This window comes from Phyllobates terribilis, unplaced genomic scaffold (assembly GCF_046119375.1).
Source record: "Phyllobates terribilis strain yellow unplaced genomic scaffold, ASM4611937v1 Scaffold_1__5_contigs__length_1240528914, whole genome shotgun sequence".
Classification (NCBI taxonomy): Eukaryota; Metazoa; Chordata; class Amphibia; order Anura; family Dendrobatidae; genus Phyllobates; species Phyllobates terribilis.
The window spans coordinates 11,673,696-11,690,602 of NW_027362761.1; the positions used below are offsets into that span (position 1 = coordinate 11,673,696).

The 16,907-nt window shown below is 46.6% G+C and overlaps 1 protein-coding gene across 1 annotated transcript in view; it reads left to right on the plus strand.

The window, feature by feature from the left end:
• LOC141165509 (proprotein convertase subtilisin/kexin type 4-like) overlaps positions 1 to 16,907 on the plus strand; it is a 707,768-nt gene that overhangs the window by 662,196 nt on the left and 28,665 nt on the right. The window contains exons 8-10 of the mRNA XM_073651166.1: positions 12,541 to 12,753; positions 14,775 to 14,875; positions 14,959 to 15,062. Coding sequence (XP_073507267.1) covers positions 12,541 to 12,753; positions 14,775 to 14,875; positions 14,959 to 15,062 — 418 coding nt within the window. The remainder of the gene's footprint in view (positions 1 to 12,540; positions 12,754 to 14,774; positions 14,876 to 14,958; positions 15,063 to 16,907) is intronic.

The window sequence follows — 16,907 nt, forward strand, 5'->3', positions numbered from 1 at the left end:
CCATTTTTTTCACAAATAAACGCAAGTGATATCAAAGAAATTTTACCACAATCATGAAGTACAATATGTCACGAAAAAACAGTCTCAGAATCAGTGGAATCCGTTGAAGCGTTCTAGAGTAATTACCTCATAAAGTGACAGTGGTCAGAATTGTAAAAATTGGCCTGGTCATTAACGTGCAAACCACCTTGGGTTATAAAGGGGTTAAAGGTATAATAATCTTAGTCTATGTAAACTTTTGACTTTGCAGTAAGTAATAAAAATGCCTTAAAACATTCTCTCTCTCTCTCTCTCTCTCTCTCTCTCTCTCTCATTATTCTGGCATTTGAAAAATATTAAAAATTATGCTAATCCTAATTGACCTTAAACTGGAAAGCTTTCTTCTGATTTCATGTCAGATATAGAGAAACACATGCATATGTGTTTTTTTTATATAGTGTATGCAAATTGCCTCTTCAGAGAAAAAGAGGACTTGAACTCTATAGCGCCACCTATTGGAAGCAGCAATCCTACAAATCACAATTAACCCTTTAATGAGTCGTGCAATATGACTTTGGATAAAAGCCAAATCAGAATCTCAATTTGCAGACACGGTGTTTCGGGCTGTTAGCCCTCGTCAGTGCAAAGTATGAGAACTGATTTGGCTAGGTGAGAGGCTCTGGATTGAGGTCTAAGGGGTAGCGTTTCTCCTTGTGTGACACACCGACTCTGGCATGCCAAGTGTATGTATACAAGTATATAGCGTATGTAAACTTCTAGTTTCAACTGTATATAGTATGGGCGTCATCAATAGGCTGTAGGCCAGACCCTGCATCCTACATACCTGTGTGATTGGCATCCTATGCCAGCCTCATCTGTATGCATCTTTAATACGAGGCAGCCACCCCATCCATAAATTGATAGGTTTGTGAGTGACTGCTTTCATCAGTATTTTGCACCCGTATGCTGCCCCCGCCTTTATTATGGGGGTCTGCTGCATCCTGCTTGTGCATTTGCAATCTGAATTGGTGTGGGTAAGGCTGTATCTTTTTCTGTGATGGTTTTTGAGAATTTGAGGTGACATCAGAGGAAGCAGGAAATTCTCAGCGATCATATGACTAGAAGAGCAGATCAGTTTATAGCAGGATTTCACAAAGCAAGGTTTTTAGCGAATGGGAGTTAAGGCACATGAGAGGGACATATGAAGTAGTCGCCAACCCCTTTAAGTACCCAGATATATTGCACCTTAAAGGGTATGTTCAAACTAAGCACTCTACATTGTAGGGATACAGCCCTAATTAAATTGTACTTTTTAATGTTTTAATATGTTACGGTCTACCTACTTTTTTATACGTGAATCTGTCCCCTCTTTCATGATTGACTCCAGTACATTTACAACATTTTTTATTTTTGTATTTCAAGAGCTCTTTGGGATATACAAAAAAAGAGCAAATTTTTTGGGGGTTGTTTTTTTGGATTCCATTTTTCCGCATGGTATGTCATGTGGTTTATTCTGCTTGTCAACATAATAAAGGTAATATAAAATATTTTTTTAATATTTTATTACATTTAGGTTTCCATATTCTGAAAGCCATAGCCTTTTCATTTTATCACGGACAGTGTAGTCGGAGGATGTATATTTTTTATGTGATCAGTTGAAACTTTGTATTATCTTGATTCCTTTTTTTCCAGTCTGTTTGATAAACCAAAAAAGCGCAATCCTGACATTTTGTTCTTATTTAATTTACTAAATTAAACTACTTATGTAGTTTACTAAGCAGGATTATGCTTAGTAAACTACATACACTGTCAGGTGGACGCCGTTACACTGATTAAAATGATACCTTGGTTGACGAAATCGGTCCTGTGGTTCTTGTGTAATCTTTACTTTCAGTTTGGAGATGATGATATGCTCATGCTTCAGGGTGGCCTGTGGGGGTGCTCTGTCTGGTACTCTGCTTACTAGTGATGAGCGAGCACTAAAATGCTCGGGTTCTCGTTGCTAGGGTCGAGCTCAGTGAAATACTCGAGTGCGACCCCAAGCAACGAGCCCAATGTAAGTCTATGGGAAACTCAAGCATTTTTCAGGCGGCTCTCCCCAGCGGTCTGCAGAGGGCCTAAAAATTGCCCAAATCGATGGGGACAGTGCTCAAATGACATGGGAACAGCATGGGGAAGACCCCTGGAAGCATCTCTGACTCCCAGATCACTGCTGTCAACAACGTTGTCCGAGTATTACGCCACTTTTACGGACTCACAATAAAACATACAAAAACGAAACCAAAATGGATTTTCCTGGGAAATATGTTAAGGAACATCCTTTCCAGGGTAATGACTTGTATGTAAGGCAAAATAAATAACCAAAACCAAAAATACTCCTCCCCACCTTGGGCTATGTTTACACGTAGCGTTTTTGATGCGTTTTTGCACTGCTTTCAACCAAGACAAATGCATTCACCAGGAAATGTCATTTTAACATTTTACAACCTTATCTGGCCATGTGTTGTGTGACACATCATCAGACACATGTCTTTTCAGCACTGTATGCATGAGAACAGCATGGGGAAGACCTCTGGAAGCATCTCTGACTCCCAGGTCACTGCCTAAAAGTGTGCTCACAATAAGTGATCCTTGGCGCAGACTTGCAACAATCACCGTCCACGTCCTTATCCAAGCGCAGCGTTCAGTTGTCCCTACCCCATTCCTTGGAATACTAGCGCAAGTATGCAGCCAGCCACCCACCAACCCACAGGCTGCAATACTATACTGCCAAATTTTTGACAGCTGCTTGCACTTGAAATGTGGCCTTTTAGGCTCGTGGAGGCAGAAGATGTCCACAATCTTATGGCGGCGGCGACTGGGTATCCATACTTGGTCCCCAGCTGCCACTATTTTGTCCCGGTGTCGTCTCCACCTTCCACAAGCACGGGTCCCACAACATTGCCCGTGCCCTCCCCAGTGCACTTACTGGGAAGGACCGCCTAACCACAAACACGTGGACTGGTGAATGTGGCAAGGGACGGTACGGAGCCAGGCCACAGCTTTTTTTGCTGAGTTGTATTTCACCACAGCCATATTCTTTAGCTTGGTGAAAGGACTTGGGAAACCATATCTACCCAGCTGTCATTTCTCCCAGGAAGTCCTCTAAAGCTGCTTTCACTTGAAATGTGGCCTTTTAGGCTCGTGGAGGCGGAAGCTTTTCATAACCTCCTGCCGGCGGCAGCCGGGTGTCCATACTCTGTCCCCAGCCACCACTGTTTCTCCCAGTATAGTCTCCGCCTTCCACAAGCACGGGTCCCGCAACATTACCCGTGCCCTCCCCAGTGCACTTACTGGGAAGGACCTCCTAACCACAAACATGTGGACAGGTGAATGTGGCCAGGGACTGTACGGAGCCAGTCCACAGCTTTTTTTCAACTGCTGACCAAATTTAGGAAAAACCCCACTAAGAATTTAAAGACACACAGAGCAGGGCCACAGTGACAAGTATGACATGTTCCCATTAGAAAGGAGAGGGTATGCTATACAGTTATAGGGTATGCAGTGAGTCCAACGGCTGACCAAATTTAGGAAAAAAACCCCAATAACAATTTAAAGAGACATTGAGTAGGGCCACAGTAACAACAAATTCCCATTATTAGGAAGTGGGTCTCCCATAGTGTTGGCCTAGGCAGTGAATGCAAGGGTTGCCAAAAATTTGGAGGCACTCCAATGCCCCTTGGAAGAGACGTGGAGGAGGGCCTCATAACAAAATGTTCCCATTAGAAAGGAGCGGGCCTCCTATACTTGTAATGCCCATGCACTAAGTGTATGGGCTGACAAACATTTACCCCTGGGGGGTATACATGAACATACTGTATAACAACATTTTTTTACGGGCATCATAAACACCCTTTAAAAAAATTGTGGGTGTTGCATCACGGACCACGGTCACCCTGGTGATATGGCGGTGGAGGATGAGGAGAAGGAGGAGGACAAGAGCAAATGGCCAAAATCAGGAAGCGTATACCCATGTCTGAGTGTGAAAAGGTGCATGGGAATACACCTTCCAAGAAAAGACACTGGATTTGAGTTTGTTACGCTGCTATCATTTGGTGGTGATAAGTCTGGCCCAATCCAGCCCTTGTTCATTTTTATAAGAGTCAGCCTGTCAGCATTTTCACTCGACAGGCGGATGCGCTTATCAGTTATAATTCCACCAGCGGCACTAAAAACCCGCTCTGATAAAACGCTGGCGGTAGGGCAGGCCAGGACCTCCAAGGCATAGAGAGCCAGTTCATTCTACGTATCCAGCTTGGATACCCAATAATTATAATGCACAGAGGAATCACGGAGGACGTTGGTACGGTCGGCAAGATACTCCCTCAGCATCTTCCCAAACTTTGCACTCCTTGTGGAAGTACCCCGCGCCTCAGGGCCTGTGCGATGGGAGGGTCTGAGAAAACTCTCCCAGAACTTTGACAGTGTTCCCCTGCCTCTGCTGGATTGAAGTTGTGACTCTCTCGCCTGTACTCCTTGGTTGTCCAACAAAGTGTGCCCTCTGCCTCCAGCGTTTTCAGATGGGAATTTTTTTAATTGTTCCGCAACAAGGGCCTTCTGGTACAGCCCCATTTTTGTAGACCTGTCCGCCTCAGGAATAAGAGATATAAAGTTCTCCTTGTAGCGTGGGGTCTAGAAGTGTCACCAACCAGTAACGACTGTCACCCAAAAATTTGAGAACGCGAGGGTTGTGGGAAAGGCAGCGTGACATAACCTCAGCCATGCGTGCCAGACTACTAACAGGCAAGACTTCTGTGTCCTTACCAAGAGGATGACTGACCATGCTCTCCTCCTCCTCCACTCTGTCCTCTGGCAATCTACGCTGAACTGACGGTATGACAGCTGTGCAGGTAAGTACCGTCTATAGCGCATGAAACTAGCTCCTGTCCTTCCTCCTCCTCTTCCTCATTGTCAGAGTCCACATTGGGATGAGATGAGGCTGGGCTGTGTGTAATCACCCTGTGTGGTTCCTTGCTCCATCTCATCGTGCTCCGCCGCAATGCATCCTCTTTGATTGTGAGCAGAGAGCGTTTCAGAAGACAGAGAAGCAGAATGGTGACGCTAATTATGGCGTCATCGCCGCTCACCATCTTGGTGGAGTCCTCAAAGTTTTGGAGGATGGTACATATGTCTGACATCAATGTCCACTCCTGAGGTCTTATGTGTGGAGTCTGAACTGAATACTGATGGCCTTGTTGATGCTGGTACTCAACAACTGCCCTCTTCTGCTCACAAATCCTTCCCAACATCTGCAGTGTAGAGTTCCAACGCATGGGGACATCACACACCAGTCTGTGAGCCGGAAGCTGCAAACGCTGCTGAAACACGGCAAGGGCGGCGGAAGCTGTAGCTGACTTTCTAAAATGGGCACACAGGCTGCGTACTTTAACAAGCAGATCCAGCAGCTCCGGGTAGGATTTGAGAAACCGCTGAGCCATGAGGTTAAGCACATGGGCCAGGCATGGTTCGTGTGTGAGCTCGCCTCGCCTCAGAGCCGCCACCAGGTTCCGGCCATTGTCAAACATGACCATGCCTGGCTGTAGGTTCAGCGGTGTGAGCCACAGATCTGCCTGCTCTTCAGAGCTGTACACAACTCTTCAGCATTGTGCGGTTTGTCACCTAAGCATATTAGCTTCAGCACAGCCTGTTGCCGCTTGGCCAAGGCAGTGCTGCAGTGCTTCCAGCTTGTGACTGATGTGGTAATTTCGGAGATGGAGGCCAAAGAGGAGGAGGAGGCGGCTGAGTAGGATGAGATGCAGGAGCTGTAGACCGTGAGGGCAACCCTGATTGACCTAGGTCCCACAATCCTTGGCTTCGGAAGGATGTGTTCCGTCCCAAGGTACGACTGGGTCCCGGCTTCCACTATGTTAACCCAGTGTGCCATCAGTGAGATGTACCGTCCCTGCCCACAAGCACTTGTCCACATGTCCGTGGTTAGGTGGACTTTCCCGGTAACTGCGTTGTTGAGGGCACGGCTAATGTTTTGGGACACGTGCTTGTGTAATGCGGGGACGGCACACCGAGAGAAATAGTAGCAGCTGGGGACCGAGTACCGAGGGAAGGCCGCCGCCATCAGGTTGTGGAATGCTTCCATCTCCACGAGCCTAAAAGGCAACATTTCGAGCGCAAGCAGTCGCGAAATGTAAGAATTTAGTGGTGTGGCCTGTGGGGCGTTGGCTGCATATTTGCGCTTGCATTCCAAGGACTGGGGTATGGACAACTGAACGCTGTGCTGGGACAAGGACATGGACGTGCTTCATGATGCTGCTACGAGAATGTGCAATGACAGGTGCAGGTCAGGAGGCATCTTCGCATGCACCATGGACAGGGGATTGGCTTGCATGCACAACAGCGGAAGAAACAATGGTGCCACCCGCAGACACTGTTCCTGGACCCTGGGGTTCGGCCCACAAAGTCGGGTGCTTTGCTGCCATGTGCCTGATCATGCTGGTGTTGGTCAGGCTGGTCGTTTTGCCACCCATGCTGATGCTGGCCTGGCAGGTGGTGCAAATGGCCTTTTTGGGGTTATCGGCAGAGTCTTTAAACTTCCAGACTCGGGAAGACCTAACCTTTGTACTGGCAACTTCCTTCGTGTTGGTGTTACGGGGAACAGTTGCCTGCCTTCTGTCTGCGGCCACCACACTGCTTCTTCCTGCCTATTGGGGTGCTCTGCCTCCCTCCTCCTGTGTGGTGCTGTCCTCGCTCTGCATGTCCTCCTGCCAGGTTGGGTCAGTTACTATATCATCCACCACCTCGTGTTCCACTTCCGCACCCTGGTCCTCCTCCTGACTTTCTGGCACCTCTTGTGACACTTTCCCACCGTCGCCTTCGTGTGACCGTGGCTGCTCAAATATTTGGGCATCGCTACACGCGATCTTCTCTTGTCCCGCTTCAAGTGGACCGGGTGAGAGGCCCGAATCTATAAATGAAAAGTGAACAGCTCTTCAGAGTGTCCAAATGTGGGATCAGTTGTCTCTCGGCACTCGGCATGGTGGGAGGATGGAGGATCAGGGTAAGGAATATGCGATCCAGACTCACGGCTACTGAGACTTGTCCTTGTGGAAGACGGGGGTAGTGGTGGTGGTGATGGCGGCTAAGTGACTGGAAGCATTATCCGCTATCCAACTAACAACCTTTTGACACTGCTCTGGGTTCAATAGTGGTGTGCTGCGGGCCCCTAGGAATTGGGACAGGAAGGTCGGGTGAGAAGATGTGGGTGTTTGTTGTGGCAGAATTTCAGCTTGCCCATGGCCTTGTCCTCGGCCTCTGCACGCACCACGCACCATCACCATCACGTCCAGTTCCCCGTCCCTTGCCACGTGCCTTGCCCATTTTAAATGGAGGACAGTATCTTCCACGCTCACTACAAATGACTGAGTTTGGAGCGAGCTTATATGTGATCCATGTGACGGAGAAAACAGAGTTTTAAATACCTGGCCTGTAGGTAAGTAGTTTGAACAGCAAACTGCGGTTAATTGCTTCACTGACACACTGAAGTACATTTTTAATGGAGGCCAGAAATGGCAGTAGTTTCTGACAACGTATATGTGAACCGTGTGATGGAGAAAACAGAGTTTTAAATACCTGGCCTGTAGGTAACTATTTTGAACAGCAAACTGGTGTGAATTGCTTCACTGACACAGTGAAAAAAAATTGGAATGGAGGCCAAAAATGTCAGTATTTTCTGACAACGTATATGTGATCCGTGTGACGGAGAAAACACAGTTTTAAATAGCTGGATTTCTAGCGCTATAATATGGAAAGGACCTGACTGTATTCTGCAGTGCCAACAAGCAAATGGCGCAGAAAAACGGTGTTCTCTGGATTGCTTTTTAAGCAAATGAGGATTAAGGTCCAAAAAAAGTATTCCTGGTACCTGGGCCTTTGTATAGAAATATCGAACAGTAGCAGAAGGCAGAATTGGAATGGAGCCTCTTGGGCTATATGCACTGCAGTCCGCTATATACACTGCCTGCCTATATACCCTGCCTGCCGGATATCTCTGCAGATGGATTAGTTAGTCCTCAAAGGGACTGTTTGTTAAGATGGATGTGTGTAATGTACGGTTTTTCTTCCTACACTACCTAATTCACAAGCAAATCTCTCCCTGACGCAGCAGCACCTCCATACTCTGCCTGCTTCCGGAGTGACTGTGATGAGCACAGCCGGCCAGGTCTGATATACACCTGATGATGCTGTGCGGCCAGCCAATCACTGTAATGCCACAACCACCATGGCTGTGGCATTACAATGAGTGGCAGGCAATCCCTGGATGTTGATTGGCGCTCTAAAGAGCGCCAAACATGCAGGGAAGGGACCCGAGCTCCCGCCGAGCAATTCCTTAAATACTCGGCGAGCGCCGAGCATCTCGAGCAGTGAGATGCTCAGGAGAGCATGCTCGCTCATCACTACTGCTTACATATTCATCTGTATGGTCTTATGACAGCTCACTGATCGTTCACTGACCTAACCATTTACATAAGGCATCTAGTAGTGCGGAGCTAGGTAAAGTAGCATCTAGCGGCGCCATGTTGCTAGAGGAAAAAGAAATTTGCCTGCAGCAATATGGCCCCCGCAGCCCGTGCTTGTGCAGTAGCGTTTATTGGTTGCTGAAAGATACTACTGTGCATGCGCGGCGCCATATTGGTGCAGGCAAATTCTTTTTCCTCCAGAAAAATGGCGCCCACGAGTGCGTAGTAGCACCTCTCGGCAAACGAGAGATGCTACTGCTCTTGCGCGGGCGGTGGCCATTTTGGGGCATGCAAATTTCAATTTGTCACAGAATTTACCAAATTAGTATTTAAATCAGCAGGCAAGTCACTGAAAGCACAGTGATCTGTCACAAGGCAGAAATAGGACTACATAATGAGAGCACCAGTTACTGCCCCTCCCCGAAGCACCTTATGTCAGAAATGAAAATAAAGATTATAAAAGAACCACAGGACTGATTTCATCAACAATGGTATCATTTTACTCAGTCTAACAGCGCCCACCTGACAGTGTATGTGGTTTACTAAGCACAATCCTGCTGTCTTGCCGTCTTTTCTGGTAGTTGTAAATGAGGCCCATTTATATTCTCATGTGGTATAGCTGCAGATTCGGCTTACCAAATGCTTACAAGTCCTTCCATGAACTGCAAATTTGGGTTCACCCCAAAGTGGATTAATGAGCTTCAGGTGGTCAAAGTTTCCCACACCAGAACCTTCACTTTCTTCTGCTACAACCATGGAAGGGTCAACAATGCCTTATGTTTAGAAATATTTCCATGTTGGAAAGTATAAGTGCTCCCCAAAGTAGCTTCCTGGCTGATTGAATTCAAAATGTTCTTCAATATTTATAATAAAATGTGCATTTGCACTGATAAGCATTTTGTTACCCCTTCGTAAGGATGGTGTGCTTGTAGTTATAGGCCTTGTTGATTTCTCTCAAAACATGTTTGTATTTTTGCTCAGGACGTTTAGGTTTAGTCTGATCGCTCAAAATTAATTTGTTGCAGATTTTTTGAGGCTTCACAATGTACTTTCTGGAATATTGCAAGCAAGTGGTTTTGCTATAGTGGTGCAGCTATGGCTTTTTCCTTGCAATTTTGTCATGCATCACATTTATATTCATACCGTGTAGATTTTATTGTGCATGTTTAAACAGCCACATCAAGTTGCTTGTTGGATTTTCTTTGTATTCCAACAAATTATCCTGGAGGTTGTCTGAAATGTTTTGTAGTCTAGTCCATGAGTTGGTATTATACAGTTTTTTTAGGTTTAAATATTGATCTCTAGGCCATTAATATCATATCTGTTAGGTTCCACTTCTCAACACCTACACCAATCAGCTGAATGAAGGGGCTGTGGTTCTTCATTTAACAAAAAAACTATATAGATCGCTATTTGGGATAACACTTCTTAGTCTCACCCTCCCAATGCAAAATGTATCCAGCCGTAGCTAGTATGTAAACTAAAAAAGTACCCAAGATGAAATTAAATAAGTATTGTGTGGAAAAAATGCTGCAATCTAGGAATGCTTTCAAAAATAAATGGGCAGCACGTTGGCTCAGTGGTTAGCACTGCAGCCTTGCAGCTCTGGAGTCCTGGGTTCAAATCCCACCATTGACATCTGCAAGGAGTTTGTATGTTCTCCTCGTGTTTGTGTGGGTTTCCTCCGGGTTTTCCGGTTTCCTCCCACACTCCAAAGACATACTGATAGGGGGTGTAGATTGTGAACCCCAATGGGGACAGTGCCCAAACTGTAAAGTGCTGTGGAATTAATGGTGCTATATAAGCGAGTACAATAAATAAGTGTTAATAGTTTCCTTCCACCAGCCCAAGAGGAAATTTTAAAGATTTGGCCCACATGAGCTGCCCCTGAGCTAGATGTAAACCGTTGAATTAAAGAGAAAACAATTCCTAGTCAGTGAGAAGTTGAGTCAAAGGATAGATTAATTTTTAGCAAGGTGTTGACATAACCTAGAGCTTAAAAATTACTTGACTGCCTCTAGTCTCTTGTGGGGTAGAGAAATAGAGATTCCATGTCAATACAAAGCAAACATATGTCAGGTTCCAGATTGATCTCCTCCAAACTTTTCAGTGTGTCAGTGGTGTCACGTATGACGCGCCCCCAGGGCTGTGGGGTACTCGGCAGCTGGGCTTCTATGGATGCCGGTGGGGGATATCACGGTGGCTGGCCCGGTCCATCGCTCAGGGCGGTCAACAAAAAGGGGGAATATTTATAGGGGATTTGTAAAGGGTTTGTGACGCCACCTGTGGAATGCGGCCAGAGGGAGCCGCCGCTGCGGAGCAGTCCTCTGGAGCTGGTGTTACGGCAGCAGGGATGGTATGGCTCTCCACAGGTAGAGCTAGCTCCAGGGCAGTGGAGGATGTGTAAGTTGCGCTGGGCGTTGTAGTGCCGGGAGGCAAGAGGGCGCAGATGAAAGAATGGACGGAGGCAGTACGGTGCAGTCATCCGAGTTTTTACTCACGATTCTTATGACGGTTCCACTGGTGCACTGTACGGGTACAAGCCTCCCACGTCGCGCTGCGTTCACCAGGCAGGGGTTCAGCGCTTCCTCAGGCAAATTAGGAGCATCTGACAGAACCCCACTTTCTTGTGTTCCTAGCTAGACCATCTTCACGCTGGGTCTTCTCCCTCCTGCCCTGCGCTTCCCCATTCTCAATCCCGCTCGGGTTCTCTGACGTCCCTCCTGTCTTGCTGGAGTTCCCAGACCTGCTTGACCCTCACGGGGATTAGAATGAGGCTGCGGCAACTGGTATATGAAAGCCAGAAGCCTCTGGTTTTTCCAGCTGAGACTTGGAGTTACACGACTGGTCCAGGGGCCGGTCCCTTTCTTGCGGCCTACGATCCCTCTGTCTTCTGACAGATTCGGGGCGTACGGGTGCCGTCCTGCACTCGCCGTACCCCCTGGGATCCCTTCTTTTGATCGGAGCCTATTCCTCTGCTCCCCACCTGGGCCTCTAGGACTGGGCCCTACTTGTGGAGCAGAGCTCCTAAAGAGACTCTGCTCCCTGACTGACTTCTCCCACTTACTAAACTTCTTCTGTCCTGCCACCCTAAGATGGCCTCCCTTTTTATATCTCACTCTATAGTGCTCACCTAAACTACTTCCTCCACCCACACCCACTACTGGTTCCCCCTACCTTTGGGTTCCCCCCACTCCAGCCAGGGACAGGGATCAGCAGCTACGCACATGCATGTTGCCCTTCCAGCCGGCCTGGAGTAGTGTAGTGTTGGATGCAGGTGTTGGGGATCCGGGCAGCACTCCCTCCTTACCTGAGAGGAGATACCACACCTCTGGGTGAGGTGCAGTACCTCTGTGGCGACTGAACCCTCAGGGGTGCCACACGTACATATAACTGACTTGAACAAATGGATTAAGAATCTTATTATACACAAGTTTTGTCTCAGACTGGTAATGCTCTCTTTCAGTTAAAATAAACTCTGTAGGCAGATTATCATGCAGACTAGTGTCCGGACCACAGATTTGAACTCCTCCTCGACATCCACCTTATATGTACAGTGCAAATTGGCAGCGAGTGTATGGAGTGTGCACTCAGAGGCTGAGCCTGCACCTGCATATTATCGTTGCATGTCACTGCTAGGATCTGCCTCGAACAGCCACCGGTGGGATTGACCTGTCTCAGAAAACACTTTCTGGTTACTGTCAGATAAGCTGTGCTTCCTTTGTCAAGGCAGCATATTTTTAGTTCCCACATTGTGGAAAAGATTTTACAAAACCATATTCAGACATTGTGGACAATTTGTATGGTAAGTTGACTCAGACAATCCTATAAGGATAGATGTCTTTCGCCGGTTCAATTTTCTTAAATTAGCAAATGGTGTTTTGCAGTATCACTCATGTTTTTAATTTTTTTTTTTTATTTTTTTTACATATTTTGCCTGGGGTATATAGACTTATGTGGACAGCACACCTCTAGTATCTGAAATTTTATTACAAGGATATATACATCAATATATTTCAGCCTCTACCTTTTGTGCTTTCTCCTACTTTAGGGACGTGGTGGCCTTGGCTCAATTTTTGTTTGGGCATCAGGAAATGGTGGCTTGAGATATGATAACTGTAACTGTGATGGTTACACCAACAGTATTTTCACTTTATCGGTTGGCAGCACCACGGAGCATGGAGATGTCCCATGGTATAGTGAGGCCTGTGCCTCAACTCTCACTACCACCTTCAGCAGTGGCCTCAGCAAGAACCGACAAATTGTAAGAAAGTATTTTTATGGCTTTATGCAGCCTTAAAACCTAATTAAAATTGAATGTTTCTAGAACTAAAGATTATCAAAATTATCATTACGAACGTAATCATGCAATGTAAACAGGTTGCCAATCACCTAGTGAATAAGCAAAATGTTTGTCTCTTGGGTGAAATGGTCTTTTTGCTTAAACAAAAGATCATTATTCTCTGGCAGTGAATCATCCTATGTAAACGGGACTTGCACAGCTGAGGAAAAATGGCAGACTATGTGCTCCAAATGATCTGTTACAGATGATTCAGTGTGTATTGGAAGTGCTTTCTGCCTGTGTAAAGAGGCTATTAAATGACTGCTGATCAGTTAAGAAGTAGATGATTGGCAGTCATTTAGTACTGCTGGTTTTCAGGTGTAAACACCACTTTAGCATTGTCCTTTTCTCTTTTCTATTTGGCTGTTGAAGTATAGAAAGATAAAATGTCCTGTTAGAAAACACTAAATGTATTTGTGAAACTTTATCAGATCATATCAAAGGTTATCACATTCCTACCAAAAACCTACAGCTCTTCTCAGACGTCTCAGGAATCCGTTAGCCACTCTACCTCATCTTAAGACCCTTAGGGGCCTCCAAAAACTAAGTTTGGCCAATCATTCGGCTAGAACTATCTTGCCCGACACTCCCAAACATATGAGCACTAAGGCTATGTGCCCACGTAGCAGATTTGATGCAGAGCGTTTTTGCATCTCTCTTGCAGAAAAAAAACGCATGCAGATTTACATGCGTTTTTTCTGCCAGAGAGAAGCGTTTTCTCAGCGTTTTTACATGCGTTTTTTCAAGCAGTTTTCCAAGCGATTTTGAGCATCACTTGGAAAAATGCTTGACAAGTTGGTCACACAATATAAATCAATGCAACCGGCATGGATTTATAATGTGTGAACAACTGATGCTTAAAAAAAAACCTGTATACTCACCTCTCCGGTCTCCTCCAGTCTGCTACCGGCGGCGTCCACTCTCCTCGGCGTCCCGCAGTGTACGGTCAGGACCTGCGGTGACGTAATTTAGTCAGCTGATGGTCACGCGACCATCACCTGACCGCCGACGTCAGCGGTCGCGTGACCATCAGGTGACTAAATGGCGTCACCGCATGTCCTGACAGCACACCGCGGGACGCCAAGGAGAGATGACGTGGCCGGGAGCAGACCGGGGGCCACCGGAGAGGTGAATATACAGGTTTTGCTTATTTTTAACTTTATTTCTTTTTTTCACCGCGTGGTAGCCGGGATAAAGAGGAGTTGTAGTCTCCTCTTCATCCCGGGTACCACGCGCAATGCGATTACGCTGCAAATTCGCGGCCATTGAATTTAATTGAAACACAGCAAATCCACATTTACCTGTGGGTTTGCTGCATTTCAATGTTCCTCAATGGCTGCGAATTTGCAGCATAATCGCGGTAGAAATGGTCATGCTGCGTTTTGCAACGCAATGCGAACTAGCGCATCATGTGCACAGCACATCTGAATTCACATTGCTTTGCATGGCAGACTGTTTTACAAGCGTTTTCGCAGCCGTAAAAACGCCGCAAAAATGCTACGTGGGCACTTAACCTAACTCTTCCAAGCACTCCGGTGTTGCGAGAGTATGAGAGATTCACCGCTAGATCCCCCTGGCAGCAGCTTATATCGCTGAAAAAAAAAAGGATTGACAGTCTAAAATCAGATATTCTGAATCCTTAGCTCCTTGATAAATGAGGGGTTAGGAGGCCTCTATACACATTAGACAGCTCCTCCAAACCCTTCCAAAATTGTAATGTTTGAAATGAAGTGGTTTCCGCATGAAGAACTGTCCACATATCCTAATGTGTCTATGTGATGGAGGTGGTATTCTTTTCAAATTTCCGTTATTGTAACTCTTTCCTTATACTTCCTTACCCCAGCATATAACTTGGTTGCAATGCCCTGCAGGTTTGTTGTATGATCCTTACCTGTAGGTTAAGTTAGACTTTTTAACCTTGTAGTGCTATCAACCTTTTGCAGGTCACTACTGATATACGCTACCGTTGTACTGAGCACCACTCTGGCACATCTGCATCTGCCCCCCTAGCTGCTGCAATTATTGCACTTGCACTACAAGCAAAGTAAGAAATGAATGAATTGGAATGTTTCTGCAAAGAACTTTAAAAGATATCCCTTGTCTGATTTGTAAATTTTGTGAATTTAGCCCTGCTCTCACATGGAGAGATGTACAACACATTGTTGTGCGTGCGTCAAGTCCTGCCAACCTAAAGGCTGATGACTGGGAGATTAATGGAGTTGGCAGAAATGGTGAGACCAGAAAGCATTTCCTCTTAAAGGGTTAGTCCAAAACTAATATTGATTTTAATCCCTCAGTTGTCACTATCGGGGGCGGGTCTGATCTCTGCTTGCTGCATTCTCTCTTTACAAGGCACACTGATTGTGCTCTTGCAGGCTCATCACTTTTCATTAAAGCTGGAGAGGGAGCACATGAGCACTGCATTGAAAAGAATATTGCATAGTGATGGGATAATACATCGGAATTGACAACCAATACGTACTGTCACAGCGATAACTTGCATTCCCTCTCAGTACCTCCCTACTCACCATGGCCACCGCGCAGCTTCTCAATATGTTGCTTCCATTTGGCCATGGGGGGCATGGGCTTGTGGCCTGGTGCCTTCAGGAATTTAACCCTGCTGTGTCTTGCAGAAATTAGGTTCCCTGGCCTATCTCGTGCCAGTAGGTCCTATATTAGGCAGCTACAGTCTCTGCCCAAATGTTGGTTCCTAGCCCAGTTTGTTCAGCTAGTGTCCAGTGTGTGCTTTGTCTGTGTTCTTTCTGTTCTTGACCCGGCTCTTATAGCTGTCCTGTCTGACCTCTCCGATTCTGACCTCGGCTATGTATCCTGAACCTGTGCTGCTTGCCCTGACCTCAGACCAACTGATCACATCTCTGCCCTCCTCTACCGCATATCAATGCTTCTGACCCTCCAGGCAGCTTCTGCAGTCTTGGCACCTGGTGTCCACCGGCAGCCCAGCCTATCCTCACTACTAGTGGCTCTAGTGAAGACCCAGAAGGCACCTAGTCAAGCCCCTTCAAGGAAAGCCTGCCATATGACGCAGTGGGTCCACATCCACCAGCGTTGCATTCGTCCGCCAGCATAACATTACATTCGGGCCATGGACCCCGCTGACAAATCGGTAACCTCTGACCCCAAATCTTTAGTAGAAGTCTTGTACGAGGAGGTACATTCTCAATGGAAGCATTAAGACCAGCTGAAACAGGCAATGTGATGGCAACACAGCTGCAGGGTTTGTGTACCTCGTCTTGTGCTTCAAGGTCCTAAGGAGAGCCCCAACTTCATAAACCAGTGCCAGACCCACTTCACTCTCCAGGCTTATCTTTTGCCTTTGGACCAGACAAAGATTGCATTCATGATCCCTCTGCTGTCCGGATGAGCTGTGACTTGGGCAAAGCCCATTTGGGAGCATAGAAGTACTGTGATGTGCGATGTTGGGAGATTCTTGGAGATGTTTCGGGCAGTATTCAAGGAACCTGGCTGCACCTGGTCTTCTAACTAATCTCTACTGACTTCTAAGACCGAGCACAGATACCATGGCTCAGTATTCCTTACGCTTCTGCACCCTAGCGGCAGAGCTGACCTGGAATAAAGAAGCTCTGGTGACAACCTTCTGGCAGAGCCTGTCTGGTTGTATCAAGGATGACTTGGCAGGCCAAGATCTCCCATCCTCTCTAGATACCCTTGTACACCTCGCTATAAGAATTGATCTCGGTTTCCATGAGCAAGCTCTAGAACAGGCTCAAGAGTCTTCATTTTTTGGGGAACCTCCCAGGTTGGTTCTAACCTTTTTACTACCCTTTTCTGCCACAAGCTCCACCTCCTGCTGTAGAGCCAATGCAGGTAGAGTGAGCCAAACTCTCTGTAGAAGAGCGACAGTCGATGTATCTTGACAATGTGTGCATGTACTGTGTAAGCTAGGGACATTGTTTGTCATTATGTTTGACCCTGGATGGGAAAGTTTGCTGTCCAAAACCTTTGACCCAAGTCCACCTTGATTTGGGGTAGAGAGGTCCATCTCGATGGCAGCCCCATTCGGACTCCAGATCCAATGCCAACCTCATCCATCCCGA